Source organism: Aspergillus brasiliensis, assembly GCF_001889945.1.
Source record: "Aspergillus brasiliensis CBS 101740 unplaced genomic scaffold ASPBRscaffold_2, whole genome shotgun sequence".
NCBI classification, from domain to species: Eukaryota; Fungi; Ascomycota; class Eurotiomycetes; order Eurotiales; family Aspergillaceae; genus Aspergillus; species Aspergillus brasiliensis.
Genome location: NW_027137443.1, coordinates 913,135 through 927,783, shown reverse-complemented (window position 1 = coordinate 927,783; position 14,649 = coordinate 913,135). Strand labels below are relative to the sequence as shown.

Genomic DNA, 14,649 nt, shown 5'->3' with positions numbered 1-14,649 from the left:
AATGGCAAACAAGACTCAATACGGAGGCGATCCTCTCCCCGAAGTGGGCGCCACCAATCCCCCTCAGAGCAACCATTCCAAGTCCGGCGAAGAAGACTGGACAAAGCGTCCGCCGTACAGCATCCGCTCCCCTGAGGAATTCGGGCCCGTCAAATGGCGTGGGAAATGCCAATGCGGCCAGGTGACTTATCAATTGAGCCGGGACCGACCATTGAAGGCTAAATTCTGCCACTGTCGGGGCTGTCAAGTGACACATGGTACGTCTGTGAACTTACCAGGTAGTAGTCTACAAGAGGGGCTGAAACATGCTGACTGTATAGGCGCGCCGTTCCAATGGGCGGCCATCTTTCATAAAACCGATCTGTCTTTTACGAAGGGGGCGGAAGGCCTGTCGTTCTATTCCTCTACGAACGGCACTCAGGACTATACGCTTCCGACGAAGGTGTATTGTTCCTTCTGTCGGACTCCGATTATGGATGAGGGACGGAATGTCTGCTTGCTGTTTCCGCAGGCTATCGAAAGTGCGGATCACGATGAGGGTCGAGAGCACTGGCGCGATGCTTTTAAAATAGAGTGAGTACCTAGTCCTTGGAGAGTCTGTCGACCTGGATTGCAGGATGCTGATGAAGTCGTGTAGTTGCCATATCTTCTACGGCAAGAGAGTCTTGGATATCCCGGATGGAAAGCCCAAGTGGTCGGGAATTGATGAGCAAAGCGATCTTTTGGATGATCAAGGCCGGAAGAAGGAGTGACTAAGGGGGATGCATTGTAGTTCCCGAAGCCGGATGTAGATATAGTACTCTGTACACGCGATTTGTATTAGTAGTCACGAAGTATGAGCAATGATTATATTTCAGCCTTGCCATAAGTCTCCGAGCAGCTGACTCCCTACGAGCCAATAAAGTTCATTAAATCAAGAACATGTTCTTCAAGTCCCCGTCCGGCTCTAAATCAGAGTGATCGACAGGGCTAATTCCCAAGCAGTCATCGCGAGCATGTGAGAGCCGGGGAACTGGCACCATCCAGCTGCAGTGACCACGAGGTGCGCCTACACCTTTTGGCTGGCCAGCAGCTGACAGTTACCACACTAATCCAGTTCAGATCCCTGAACTCCGGCACGATGCCGTCTCATCGGTCACTCCGGGCTGTCAGGTAGGCACAGATCATCCGCGAGACCTGGAATGCAGGGCGGGGTCAGCCAGCCGTAGCCACATAGCATGCGAACATGAAGTATAAGATGTCGCGATAGCTGGATAGATACTCCCCAGAGTAAGCCTGCCTGTCAGGCAAACAGCACGATGTGGCTAAAAAGCAAATATACCGTCCTGGCTCTGCTCGCCGCACCGGCGGCAGCCGTCACACAGATATCCGACGATGAGATGAACAACTTCCTCAACCAGGACGCTGTCGAGCTCGCTACCCGCTATGCGCCTCTCTGGTTCTTCGGCGAGGCTGTAGACCAGCCTCCCTGTTATCCGACCTGGGCTTTCGGAGGCTCACCGACATCGTCGGATATATACGACGCGGCTCACAAGACACCCGCTGCACCACAGTGCGAGTATCCCGATGTGGGTTGTGGGTGTCGCAAGCCCGGCGTAGCAACAGGGAACCCAGGACCTGCATTTCCCATTTACTACACGTTCAAGCGGTGCAACGAGACCGATGTCCGGGTGGTGTATAACCTGTTCTATGAGAAGGATGGAGCCGAGGTACTGGATCTGATTGACACAGGCCATGACTAGTAAGATCACTGTGTAAATAGCTCAGCTTCTCTGAACAGTCAGTCTGACTTTCTCGACCAGCGACTGGGAACGAGTCATCATCATCCATTCGAGAAATGCAAACAACACCTGGCAACCTTCTCGTGCGCTCCTTTCAGCCCACAGCGGCTACCATAATCTCGCCTGGGGCAGCATCCACAGCACGCTGACCACAGATCAAATTGCCGCCGGAGACGCACGACAGCCCGATGGTGTCAAGAACAATGACCATCCAAAGGTGTATGTGTCTTGGTCCAAGCATGCACATTTCGACACCGTCGATACTACCTGGCTCGATCCGCTCAGCCAGTCACTGGATAATGCATTCCGCAGCAACGACTGGTGGCACTTTGTCGAACCAAAGTACTATGTACGTTTAGCAGCCCCAGTCATCACGTATAGTAGCTGACTCCAGCAGATCCGATCGGATAACTCGACCGCGGCTGGAAAAGCCTTCAACAGTACGGATTGGGGGTCAGCGACGAGTAACCCGCCATATGTGCAGGAGAGTGTATGCTCTGCGCCGTAGTCATCCAGCTGTATAAATTTAGCGATTAGATATATATCGTAGCCAAATCAATTGATGGAATAATAGTTGTGCTGAATGAGCCTGTAGTGTTGCAGCGATAAATAATCAACATCGCATCGGGAACCTGAAAATGACGTCGATGTGATTCCCCACCAGAAATTCAATCCTTACTCCAACAACAACACAACTTCATCCAACAATTTATTCTGCCTCCCACAAAATAACTGTACGTCGTCCCCAATATTATACAATATACCTGAGACAATCCTCCCATCTACACCACCTCCCTCTCACCTCCCCCAAACAACCCCACCACCACCCACTACCTTTGCAAACCCCGCAACCAAAACCACACGCGCACACACAAAGATAGCTAGCTAACACCTTCACCCCCAGAACCACCCCTCTCCAAACAACCACACCCAAAGCACAGAAATATTCATCGACAAAATGTCCTGGTACCAAAAATCCTTCACCCTCCCGGCACGCTCCCGCGGCAGCTACCTCATCACGGACCACGTGCTAGAGCAACTCCCCGAGATCAAGAACTACAAGGTCGGGATGCTGAACCTGTTCGTGCAGCACACCAGCTGTGCGCTGTCCCTGAACGAGAACTGGGACGATGATGTGCGCGCCGATATGAGCGATGCGCTGGATCGGATTGCTCCGTACGATAAGAAGGGGAACCTTTATAGACATTCCGCGGAGGGGGAGGATGATATGCCGGTTCGTTAACCCCTCTTTCAATTGATAATATTTCATGGAGAGGCTGGGAGTCAACTGATAATGGTTTCAGGCTCATATCAAGTCCGCGTTGATTGGCGCTTCGGTTACGATTCCCATCTCGAATGGTCGCTTGGCTACGGGTACGTGGCAGGGTATTTGGTACTTGGAGTTTAGGGCCATGAGACATTCTCGGAAGGTGGTTGCTACGATTCAGGGTGAGAAGGCTTGACTTTGTGGTAGTCATGGTGGTGGAGTTGAGGGCGTGAGGTTGTGATTGTAGAGTAGATATGTCTGTGTGGTGTAGAGTGGATGGCGTACGTGTGGAGTATCAGAGTATATCCTAGAAACTGGGGATTCGATCTAACGACTTCATTGATCTGGTACATCTGTACAACAGCCGTATGGCTAAAGGATAAAAACAAAACATCGTCAACGCCTAGAAAATCAATCTTTACCGCTGCTCGAACCCGCCCTCGGTCACACGCTGGCTCTCGTTCACCTCGGCCGCATCACCGGTAGGCTCGAGGGGGTAGCTGGTGGCGGGGAGGGACTTGAGGTAGGCACGGTGCTGTTCGTGGGCCTGTATATCATTAGCACGCATCGTTGGCAACCACTCCAAGACAAACATACAAAGGGAAGACCGCAGTAGCCGCAGGTAGCAATCTCGGGCTTGTCAGTGTTGATGAAGACCTTGGGGTGGCCCAGGGGACCGCCACCACCGTCACAGCTGACGACGCGCTTTTTCGTCCAGCGAACGGGCTGTCTGTGGATGAGCTCAATGGCAGCCAAGGGTTGGGGCTAGAATATGTCAGCACGTGTGTCCTATGTCGATATAGTCCCGATCAAGTGTATTCCCGCTTCCAAGAAACCAATTGACCCGGAACCGAGCGGGAAAGAATTGGCACGCACCTGCATCTCCATTATCGTCTGCTCGAAGCGAGGACCAACCATGGCCTTCTCCTTCGGCTGCTGGCTGGCAGCCCAGGTGGTAGCCCGGTTGGGAGCCTGGAGGTGACGGAGGCGCTCGCCCGCCTCGGGTTCCTCCTGAAGAGGAGCATCGCGGCCGCCCATGGCGTCAACAGGAGTAGCATTGGTGCCAGAGACATTCGGCTTAGCGGCAGCCGGGGTCGGATCGTTGGCAGGGATGAAGTTCTCGGAGAGACGAGGAACGGTGGTCGAGTAGCTGGCCCGGGCGGCGAATCGGGGAGCGAAGGTGGAAGAGAGGGTCGCAACCCGGCTGCGGAAGCAGGGCAACATGCTGGGCAATTGGTGTCCGAAATGGGACGCGAGAGTGACTGGCGGATGAAGCGGAGGTGAGGTCGAAAACACTCGGGTTGGAGAGTTGGATGAGGTTTCCAGTTTGCGGGAGCTGCTGCGCTTGAGCGGCCGGCCAATCGGCGGCGCTCCTGAGGCCGATGCGGTGGGATTCTGCCGCTTGGGAATTTCGGCTTTGCAATCACGGCGATTCTGCTGGCTGTCGTTCTTCATTTCTGTATGACCTCAATTTTCGCTTGTTTTTGACGTGTTTAGACTTGCATACTCTTTTACTGTATTCATCATGCGGGGCTCACCTAGCTCTGGCTCCAAGCCAGAGAAGACCATGTCTTCGCGACTTCTGACGATGAAGGTTTGTCTTGCACCATCACAACAATTTTATTTTCTTTTTCCGTTTCGAGCATAATGAACTAATGTCGTAGTTTATGCAACGTGCTGCTGCCACAAACGCTGCCCGTGAGACCTCTCAGCCCGCATCTACCGACGACTCCAAGGTCTCTACTCCTCCGAAACGACAGAGACTGTCCACCGGCCCCGAAAGCCCCGTCAGCACACCCAAGTCGGATCTCGAGGCGATTACAGCGGCCCTTGCTGAGGAGGAGGAGAAGCGCAAAGAAGCTCTTGCCCGTCAGGCTCAAGATTCGGGTGACACAGAGTGGGTGCTTGACTATGGGACGGAGCCAGTCGCTCAGTATGCGCCGCCGCCGTTCATCGTCGCGGACGGATCGCTGGATGCGGACGACGATGACATCGCTGTGGGTGGCCGGCAGGCATATGGAAACTTTAAGCGAAAGAAGAAGACTGCGGTACGTTTCCTCACCTGGTACATGTTGGAACGCACATTAGAGCTACACCAGTAGTCAAGAGAGAACTCTCTTTTGGTCTACTCGGGCAATGTCTCACAATACGTATACATGTTGACAGTTTACTGACGTTCTGTAGGCCGGGACCGAAGCCGAGTCTGAAGATGACGATGATGTTGATGCGATGATCAAAAAGGAAAGCAACAAGCCGCATCGCGTGAAACTGTCACAACTTACAAGCATCTCTGGCGGAAGACATGCCACAATGGGCGATGACAAGAAACAGAAGAAGCGCAAACATAAATAAGATAATACACTTGATAGCCGACGTACCTCCAGGAACGGAGGAAGTATTTCTCCGCGCCTCGCTCGCCAGAAGATGACACGACTATTGCCTTACCAATAGCCCCCGCCAGACCTCGCTTGAGCGTGGTAGCCCATGGGTGAAGTTGAAGACGGATGGGCGTTGATACCATTGTTCGGCGCTGAGCCATACCATTGACTTCTGCCAGGATATCTGTCTTGTGATCTATAGTCGTTGACCGCTTCCATTCTGGGTTCTACTCTGTCGACAGTAGGACCGTACAGTCTGGCAGAATGCGCTGACCTACGGAGAGCAGGCTCGTCCGTGTGGTGGTATGAGGTAGTCTCTCTTGGCTGACACTGAGCTCGACGATACTCTTCATCTCTTTCTTGGCGCTCCTTCAGTTGTCTGCAAGATTCCTTGAGCTGCTCGTGTTTTCTGCGGCGCTCGAGCCACGCTTCTTTGCCCAGCTCTAAGAGCTCACTTTTTGGAACTAGGAAAACTGCTTCGGTCAGCCCGGTCACCTCTAATAACTGCATTACATACCACGCTTCTGTGGGCTGTCCCCAGTGTTGTATCCCTGATGACGGGTCTGATGGGTGGTATACTGTTCATCCGAGTGGATTGGCACATGTCCTTGGTGGTGAACGTTGGGAGGAAGCGTTGAGCTATCTGCACGCTGCTCTCGCTTGCGGTATAGCATAGGGCCTCGCTCGGTCACTTCCACCCAGTATTCCATTTCGTCCATCCAGAAGCACATGCTATGCCCGTGTTCTTTAGATAGGTACCTGATCGAGTTACTACTTGTCAGTATTCACTTCCAGATACTTCAACACACTCATACATACCCTCTTCACACAATATGCGCTATCACGTAAAGATCTGTATCAGGATTCACAAAGACAGATGTTCATTCAGATGAAGCCGTCTGTGCATTGAGTAGATGTGAAGGAGAATTCGCCCCGGTGAAATTGTTCATGATGTGAGCGTGGGACTGGACGCCGAGAACCAGCTATACCTCGATGGGCAGTCACCAGCAGCTGTTCCAGACGACTAATCAATCCAGCATGTAATCTCATTAAGACGAACAATACGGCTTACAGCCAGCACCTGCACACCATTTCACACCCACTAACCCCTACAGCCATAGACACAGCTATCTACAGCTTCGCCTTCACCTCCCTCTCCCTCTTCTCCCACCCTCTCTTTAGCCAGAAATTCACCCCCAAATTCCACATTGCAACCGCAGCACCCACCGGGGGCACCAACCACAACATCCAAGCCCACCACTGCGGCGTACTCTTCCTCACCACCCTCATAGCCCTCTGCACCTCTGCCTCCAACTCCCCCTTGTCACCATCATTCCACACCACCACGCCCCTCGCCGACTTCACTCCGCGATACTCCGCCCTCTCCACCTTCCCCTTGACATCCCCCTGACTCCTCACTCGATTCTCCGCATCCTCCGCCGAAAGATGCGCATCCCTCTTCCGCAACCTCTCCATCTGCACCGTCGGATCCGAAACCCCCACCACCATCACCGTCCCGCACAGCAGATCCATCCCGCTCTCAAACAGCAGCGGCACATCTAGGACCACCGCCCAGTGACCGCGCACATAGTAGTATAGCAGTGCTTTGTACACCTCGCGCCGTACCGCCGGGTGCACGATCTTGTTGAGGATGGCGCGGTCACGCTTGCGGGCTTCGGTGGTGCCGAAGACGCGACGGCCTAGTGCGGGGCGGTTGAGGGGGCGATTGGTTGTATCATTGGGATTGGATGCTGGGAGGAGGAGATCTGGGGTGGTTGGACCAAAGTAGTTCACGATGGCTTTGTAGCCTGGGGTGCCGGGCTCGACGACTTTGCGGGCGATCAGGTCGGTATCGACGATGGGGAGGGAGTAGGGCGCGGAGGAGAGGATGGAGGAGACGGTGGATTTGCCGGTCGCGATGGAGCCGGTGAGGCCTATTATGAGCATTGTAGCTGTTTCGTATCGTGTAACTGGTGTTTGGTGGAAAGTGAGATGTGTGTGTGTGTGACAGGATGGAGTTGGAGAAGTTGCTGTGATCTGCGGGGAGAGCTGCAACTTGGACCGAGGCCAAGATTAGTTAGTTATCCGCTGGATCTACTTTCGATTCAAGCGATTGTTTCTGTCTGCTCTTTGATGAACGTTCAATGCGTCAGAATTATTTCGTGTCTAAAGGTAAGTCTATCGTAAATATTATACAGGAAGGTAATTTTTTCCTCTCGTTTCCCAACAAAATCGAAATCGCGATCCCACGGCAGGGAGCCCTCTCTCACCTCCAGGCTTGGGATATTGTACCTGTCACTTTCCACTTTCCACTTCCCTTCTAGCCGATCCTGCCGTCTGCCTCGCTTCAGTATGGAAATCACAACAGGTAATCGCAGGACATGAATAACAGTCGGAGGTAATTCGAATAATTTCTGGAAGGATGCGAAGAGTTTCCGGTCCTTTTTTTCACCATCCTCAGGAGTCGGATTGTGTCCTGCTCCTGAGCAGAGTTGAAGCGGTTTCTAGCACACTGCCACCATCGGTGTTAAGTTAGTATGGCGCCCAAGAGTATATCTATCGAATCCATCTCACCTGGCCGCCCAATCAACCAACTGCGGTACCACACTTGTGGCAATTCTTGCCGGGGATAACCCAAACATCAGTCCCTTCGTTGAGACATTGGGGACACTTGATTCCAGGCATCTGAAACATCATTAATATCGGTCGCAATGGCTAAGCGAAAACATGAAGGAACTCACAGGCATGGTGACGGCTTCACAATAAGATCAACACAACAATGTGAATACTAGAGTGTATGAAGCTCTCGGCCAGACGTTCGATTGTGATGTGAAGTAGAACAATCAATTGACGGATATTCAGAGGATTAATAGAATTCGGACTTCGACAGAGTTCACCTGCTATGGGGCACACTTTTTTTTCCCACTCTATGAACTTAATCTCGTCGGTCCCGAGCATCCCACCTATATATAGCCAAACTGGACTTGTTTGTGTCCCCCCCTCCCCCCTCCACCCCCATTACGCCTCTTGGGGCAGGCGACCTATGTTGCCATCGGGAGATCTTCACCTTAGCCTGGACCGATTGATTGGAGACACGACCTGGCCCGGACTCAATGCATCCAAAGATCAATCATACATGGACCCTGGTTTAGGCAACATGTCATGTCCGGCGTAACAATTATTCGGATGACTCGGATCTTCCCGTCGATGACTTGCATCTGGGGGTCCCAGCTAAGGGGAACCTCAACCAGGGAGGGTTTCAGCTCCTCCTTGCCTTTGTGTGATAGATACGTGTTGGGCTATACCGAAAATCGTCTAGGTCTTGTGGGAAGGTGAATGATGCATGCCACAAGGGCTGAGATGTGAGCGATAAAGGAAAAAGGAAAGAGAGACGTGAACTATAGCAGCAGAGCAGGGGGGTGGGAAAGGGGAGTGGGACAGGGAAAAAAAAAGGTGACAGAGAAATTCCCACAAATCCCCGAAACTACCACTCAGCATTGGAGATGCATACAACAGACCGTTTTATGCAAGCTACGACGGGGTTCTCGGTAACCGGGCCCTTGCTGGATGTCCTATGGCCAAAAGAGCAAATGGATATGACTGGTGTTGGAGAGGGCGGGAGGATCAATCTCCATCCATCGCAATTGTCACCATCCCCCTTGAGTTAGAGCATTCGTAGGGGGGACTCGCAGCGCAAAGGTCAACTTGAAATTTGACCATCTGATGCTAACAATGTATAGGTCACACTCAATCTAAATTGATGCTCGATGGGAGTACGCTACCGAGTTAGCGCCGGCTGCAGCCCGTCTCGCGCATATGGCGGGCTTCAGGACGCAATCTTCGATCTGCACAAACCACGGCGTTCCCAACAGCCACATTGTCTTCTTACTATGCATATTCTAATCTTATGTGCTATGTGCGGCCAGCTCTCAAACGGGCGTCTGCTAATTACCCATGCAAGAATTTCGTCTTGGTGCATGGTGTCGTACTCAAATCAGCCGCAGGTTGTTGGCGCAGAGATTGGAAATTTATCGTTCACTCATGGCCCAACCAATGACGTGACTAGAACCCCGAATAGCCCAAGGAGGCTGTCCGACTAAGATCTGATCAGTGACACTCTAGTCCACTTGGAGAGTGCGGCTGTACGAGTCGCCCACCCTCCCCTGCGAGTCAGAGGCTGTTCTACATGCCATTTTCGGGCAGTCCGCTTGATAAAATGGAAACACATGGTGTAGCAAGTGCAATTCCAACCTATAGCTGCATATGAAGCCATTTGTTCACTGCTTTCTGTCTGCCTGTCCACCTTTCATCTGCTATCGGAGTATGCACGCTACTTACGGGAGGGATGGACCGCCGATGCGCCAATGATCAAGCCCGATCAGTCATTTCCCTGTCTTCTGCACAGATCTATACCGGTGATTGGGGTGGTTTATTCATTATTCATTTAAATGTACGGAGACCTCCGTACCAGCGCTGCGAATGCAACGTGCAAGGGCTACCCTGGGTACTCGCCTTTGCTTCAACTCTCTATGAGTCGTTTTTCATTTGCATGCATGTTATGTATAGATTATTTTATTCTATTTTTATTTTTGATATGTTTCTTTTTGCCTGATTTTCGCAATGGTTCTATTCCAATCTACATCGGGGTTGTGGCCACATCCCGACACAGCTGGTCGGTTTCAAGTCGACCGGGGGGGAACAGGTAAACGCAGCAACTCTATCACAGTTCGGTGGATTTCCCATCCATCTCCAGACGTTGATCAGTCTATCACTCATGTCTTGGCCAGGAAGCTCAGACCGACATATGGCCGGTGATTCGCAGGCAGAAATTGGATACATATAAGCTGTGGAGCCCCTGACCTCGCTTGATGGGCCGAATAAGCGGATGAGGAGGGCTGATTGGGTGAGATTATTCTCCGCTGTTTGTCCTCCTCGTCGACCCTGTTTTTTATTTTTATTTTTTTATTTTTTATTATTCTTTGAAGCAGCCACGGCAGCCATGCACCTGGTACGGAGTACAGTCACACTAATCCTTTCACCTCCGGGCCAGTTCATCCCACTCCTTTGCCTTCTTTCGGGGCTTCGAAGTGGCCCGGACAAAGACTACCAGTCTAGCGCCAAACTGCCGGTCACGCTAGACCGGTAGTCTTCCCCGAACATCGTAAATGGACACTAAACCAGCAGTGTGATATTCATCGAATGTGACATGTCACACCCAGTAGATATGGGGGAGGGAGAGACCCGCTCCTGTCAAACAACGACGGCTAATCTAAGGAAGATAATAGTAGTAACTATCTACTCCGTATCTGTCTGGATATGGATGCTATTTACGGGCTTTACGAGTGAACTCTGTTCGGTTCTCTCTCTCCATCTGCATCCCCACCAACCATTTTCTCAATCTCACCATCTTCTTTTTTCCTCCTCCCCTCCGCTTTGTTTGCTTGTCCCATTCCCAGTTTCTATCCATCCATCAAGCAGGAGTCAGATTTGTCAAACTAATTCTGTCCCGGCCGCGCCATCATGCCAGAGATTGTACAGTTAGGCTGCCATCGTTGGCCTCGCATAGTTCTCACCGTATCTCCTTCCCACACCGATAACGCAGGTAAAAGAAAATTGACGCATTCTGGGCTTCAGCAAAAAGTCTGCACTGCGCGTGTATCCACTCTAGGCGATGATGGTCCCCGATATCCCTCATGTATATACTCCGTAGTATAATTGTTCAGATTGATAAACTCTCCAGCCAATGCATCTTGCATACGGCGCGTCCTGGGTATGTACATACATATCACTCAGAACCGCATTTACTTTTCAATGAGAAGAAAAAAAGCGTGGGGCCCAGGTATGTGCATATGTAAGCTCCTTTCGGCTTGCATGGGGGTTCGGGCGGTCTCAGAACCTTCGCCAGCTCGCCACAAGGTCCAGGATGGTCGGAAATCTGCTCAACGTTTTGCATTCTCCGACTGGATACTGGTGATACCCTGCACGGAGTCCCAGGGTCCTCGCTGACTGACCGGGTTGGTCTGGAAGACAATCAGAGTGAAATCTTGAATCTTTCCCGGCGCGCAAGGTGATACGGTCATTGCTTACGCGATGCCATTGGACTTCGGTGTACAACAAGCCTTTTGCAGCGGTCTTGGAAGTTGATCTAAATCCCACTTACTTCATTGGAGGGTTCGCGTCTGCTGTTTACCGCGCGGGCGCATTGCATTGCGAACCATTGTTTTTTTTTTTTTTTTCTTTTTCCAACCACCACATGAAGTGCTGCTTACTTGCTCCCTGCTAGAAATTGCCTCATACTGGGTACCCCTTGAAAACAGCCGTGGCCAGCACAGCGCTATGATTCTGATTCTCCTGTAGCTTCCCACCACCTTATGTATGCAGGCGCCATACATACATACATACATTCATTCATGTACATTGATCATACAACCGGACGCGCGAATTATTTTCTCATACTCCCTGCCTCTTCGCTCCTGACTTCCTCTTCCTTCCCTAGACCTGCTCGACTTGCTCGTCTGATACCCCAGCGACAACACTGTCCTGCTTTTTCTCTAGTTTCTCTGAACCAGTCTCGTCCATGTGCCTTGTTAGTCGCTGGCCGGGTACTCGGCCGTGTTGCTTGCGCTCTTTCACAAGCTCTTTGGACATTTGCACGGGGTTCTTTCCCGGGGTGGTGAACAGGTAGTCGATCTCCTCGAGCGTCAACTTGGCGGTTTCGGGGTAGCAGAAATAGATGAGTGGGACGAAGGCGAAGTTCAAGCACATGAAGATGAGGTAGGCTTTCCATTGGAGGCGATTGATGATGATGGGCGTGATCATTACGACGAAGAAGTTCTGCCATGCTTGTTAGTAGTGAAGAAGACGTTGGGATTAGTCGCAAACTTACCCAGATCCAGTTCGACGAGATACCCACGGCCGTTCCTTTGGCGCGCGCATGGAGGGGTAAGATCTCCGGGACGTAGCACCAGGGGATACAGTTGACTGATGCGCCAAAGATGAGCATGTATACGAAGAAGAAGGCGACGGCAGCGGATGAGGTGGCATGCTCGTTGGCGTGACCCTTGAAACTGAGCAGGATGGACACCATCATCATGCAGATGCCCAAGCCGAAGGATCCCCAGATCATGGGCGCTCTGCGACCGACGCGATCCACGAAGAAGGTGGGGAAGATGCTGCCGACAACGAACATGATCTGGACGCAACCGCCGAGAAGGTTGGAGAGGTTCTTGTCTAGGCCGACGTTGGTGTTGAGCACGGTGGGGATGTAGTATCTAATTCATTAGCAACGGCTGGCTCAAGGTGAGTCTAGGCAACATACACGACCATGTTGATACCACCCATCTGGTTCATAAATTGCATGCCGTATGCGAGAAGACTGCACAATTATCAGAGATGATTCGCGTGACAGTTAAGATGCTAACTTACACTCTGTGGCCCGTGGAAACCTCATCCCGCTTGAAGACATTCCTGATCTCGTCAGCTTGCAAGAAAAATAGCGGATGACGGCACATACCTCCACTTGTACTCTCCATATTTCGTCTCCACCGAAATCGCCTCGAGGATCTCCTCCTGCTCTGCCAGAATCTTCGGGTCATCCTTTGGACGTCCATACACATCGCTCAAGATCTGCAGTGCTTCCTCATTGCGACCTTCCTTGTAGCAGTACCTGGGTGATTCGGGCAACCCAAACACCAAAACAATGACCACCTAGATAGATACCTGTATTAGCCAGAGCTCTGATAATATAAATGGAAATATACTTACGAAGGCGAAAATCATCTGACACGCAATCGGCAATCTCCAAGCGATCTGACCACCCACATAGCTCATCCCATAGTCAAAAAAGTAGCTACATAGTCAGCATACCAACAGATAACAATAAGATGAAATAAAGAAGAAAGGAAGAAACATACCTAATAACAATCCCCACCCCCACCAACAACGGCTCACTACACACCAATTTCCCCCGTTTACTCGCCTCACACAATTCCGCCTGATACATGGGTACCGTGGACGTCTCCACGCCCGTCCCGATGCCCGTGACGAATCGTCCGACCATGAGATGAGGGACGGAGAATGCGGAGCATTGAAGAGTTGCTCCGATCTGAGCAGATATCCATATCAGCATACAACTCCTGTTTACAAAACAGAAGAGGATGGTAAAAAAGGGGTACATACAATAACCCAAACCATAGCAAACCACATAGCCCTCCGTCGTCCCAACCAATCCCCCAAGAGGAAATTGACGATACAGCCGGCAAAACACCCCAGATTGTAGATGGACACGATGATCCCTTCGAGACTGTCGTTCGGGTGGTTCATGGTTTCGAGAAAGTCGTCGTTTTCGACGATTCCGGAGAAGACGCCTTGGTCGTAGCCTACATCATATTAGAATTAGTTTATTAGTTTATCTGGGGGTTAGAGAGGGTAATGGATGGGATGGGTATATACCGAAGAGAATAAATGCCATCCCACAAGCAGCCCATATTGCAGCTTGGAGAACGAAGCCGGTGCCGAAGAGGTTGAATTTTGGCATTTTATTCCACTAGTATTCTATAGAAGTTGGTTTAGTAGTAGTATAATTTTCTTGAGATAGAGTTCAATATCTGGGACGATGCATCACTATATATGTATGCCAATCGAGGTGGTAACTAGGATGTGTGTGACATCGGATAAACCCCGTAACTGACCACCCCAATCTACGGGATAAAATCAACCATCTAGATCCCAAAGGTAGACTTTCGGTACTCCTACCACCCCGAGATGGCTTGTAAGATCGTCACCCCGGGAAAAGACACCCTCGTCATCGATCATGTTGTTGGATCCTCCTATCCTTGGGTCAAGTTACCCAGAACGGAAGGTCGTGCCAATGATTACCCCGGATTGTTGGGGACGCTAGACTGTATGCGGAGGTCGGGTGCTGCCGTGCCGTCTGAAGGTGAAGGTTTTGGGGGTTGCCGAGGATGAAACTACTGGAATTGGGGGAGGATTGTACTCCGTAGACTTGTAGACGTCATTGGGGGTGGTCTGTGGTATACTAATGGGCTATATGTGGCAGAGATATACAAGGCATTGGGTCGAAGTGGCTGCTACTACTAGAACTAGCAGGATGTGAAAGAAGCATGAGTTAAGCATATTTTCATAGTACTGAAGCCTTTATTTAGTCTTGGTTTATATTTGGTAGGTTGAGCCACCGTCCGCAATGTTGGAATATGGATATCTG

General features: G+C 51.2%; 9 protein-coding genes across 9 annotated transcripts; 3 read left to right on the top strand and 6 right to left on the bottom strand.

Moving 5' to 3' along the window:
* Position 1: 1 nt before the first annotated feature.
* Positions 2-752, top strand: ASPBRDRAFT_51451 (GFA family protein; the record flags this gene model as incomplete). Its single annotated transcript, XM_067626728.1, has 3 exons — positions 2-257; positions 321-573; positions 638-752. 3 exons carry the CDS (start codon positions 2-4, stop codon positions 750-752), a joined length of 624 nt encoding a protein of 207 aa, XP_067482984.1.
* A 422-nt stretch (positions 753-1,174) lies between these two features.
* Positions 1,175-3,244, top strand: ASPBRDRAFT_71848 (uncharacterized protein; the record flags this gene model as incomplete). The annotated part of the gene is made up of 5 exons (XM_067629146.1): positions 1,175-1,741; positions 1,803-2,130; positions 2,179-2,269; positions 2,723-3,015; positions 3,086-3,244. The coding sequence occupies exons 1-5, from the start codon at positions 1,299-1,301 to the stop codon at positions 3,242-3,244; spliced, it is 1,314 nt and encodes a 437-aa protein (XP_067482983.1). The 5' UTR covers positions 1,175-1,298.
* Positions 3,245-3,466: 222 nt separating this feature from the next.
* ASPBRDRAFT_51449 (zinc-finger domain-containing protein) lies at positions 3,467-4,503 on the bottom strand (the record flags this gene model as incomplete). Its single annotated transcript, XM_067626727.1, has 3 exons — positions 3,467-3,595; positions 3,646-3,813; positions 3,925-4,503. 3 exons carry the CDS (start codon positions 4,501-4,503, stop codon positions 3,467-3,469), a joined length of 876 nt encoding a protein of 291 aa, XP_067482982.1.
* Positions 4,504-4,573: 70 nt separating this feature from the next.
* Positions 4,574-5,400, top strand: ASPBRDRAFT_191940 (uncharacterized protein; the record flags this gene model as incomplete). Its single annotated transcript, XM_067620423.1, has 3 exons — positions 4,574-4,642; positions 4,713-5,096; positions 5,233-5,400. The coding sequence occupies 3 exons, from the start codon at positions 4,574-4,576 to the stop codon at positions 5,398-5,400; spliced, it is 621 nt and encodes a 206-aa protein (XP_067482981.1).
* On the bottom strand, positions 5,399-6,372 carry ASPBRDRAFT_380846 (uncharacterized protein). Its single transcript, XM_067623867.1, has 3 exons — positions 6,246-6,372; positions 5,947-6,185; positions 5,399-5,899 (listed from the first exon to the last, which is right to left on the bottom strand). The coding sequence occupies exons 2-3, from the start codon at positions 6,155-6,157 to the stop codon at positions 5,490-5,492; spliced, it is 621 nt and encodes a 206-aa protein (XP_067482980.1). The 5' UTR covers positions 6,158-6,185; positions 6,246-6,372; the 3' UTR covers positions 5,399-5,489.
* Positions 6,373-6,557: 185 nt separating this feature from the next.
* Positions 6,558-7,373, bottom strand: ASPBRDRAFT_51446 (putative dephospho-CoA kinase; the record flags this gene model as incomplete). The annotated part of the gene is made up of 1 exon (XM_067626725.1): positions 6,558-7,373. The coding sequence occupies one exon, from the start codon at positions 7,371-7,373 to the stop codon at positions 6,558-6,560; it is 816 nt and encodes a 271-aa protein (XP_067482979.1).
* A 383-nt stretch (positions 7,374-7,756) lies between these two features.
* Positions 7,757-8,671, bottom strand: ASPBRDRAFT_663418 (uncharacterized protein). Its single transcript, XM_067628704.1, has 3 exons — positions 8,168-8,671; positions 8,022-8,111; positions 7,757-7,938 (listed from the first exon to the last, which is right to left on the bottom strand). The coding sequence occupies exons 1-3, from the start codon at positions 8,171-8,173 to the stop codon at positions 7,786-7,788; spliced, it is 249 nt and encodes an 82-aa protein (XP_067482978.1). The 5' UTR covers positions 8,174-8,671; the 3' UTR covers positions 7,757-7,785.
* Positions 8,362-9,304, bottom strand: ASPBRDRAFT_51445 (uncharacterized protein; the record flags this gene model as incomplete). Its single annotated transcript, XM_067626724.1, has 3 exons — positions 8,362-8,525; positions 8,584-8,695; positions 9,209-9,304. 3 exons carry the CDS (start codon positions 9,302-9,304, stop codon positions 8,362-8,364), a joined length of 372 nt encoding a protein of 123 aa, XP_067482977.1.
* A 2,412-nt stretch (positions 9,305-11,716) lies between these two features.
* ASPBRDRAFT_38042 (uncharacterized protein) lies at positions 11,717-14,215 on the bottom strand. The gene is made up of 9 exons (XM_067623860.1): positions 13,878-14,215; positions 13,605-13,804; positions 13,340-13,530; positions 13,191-13,275; positions 12,940-13,133; positions 12,852-12,893; positions 12,745-12,801; positions 12,313-12,697; positions 11,717-12,260 (listed from the first exon to the last, which is right to left on the bottom strand). Exons 1-9 carry the CDS (start codon positions 13,960-13,962, stop codon positions 11,919-11,921), a joined length of 1,581 nt encoding a protein of 526 aa, XP_067482976.1. The 5' UTR covers positions 13,963-14,215; the 3' UTR covers positions 11,717-11,918.
* Positions 14,216-14,649: the final 434 nt, after the last annotated feature.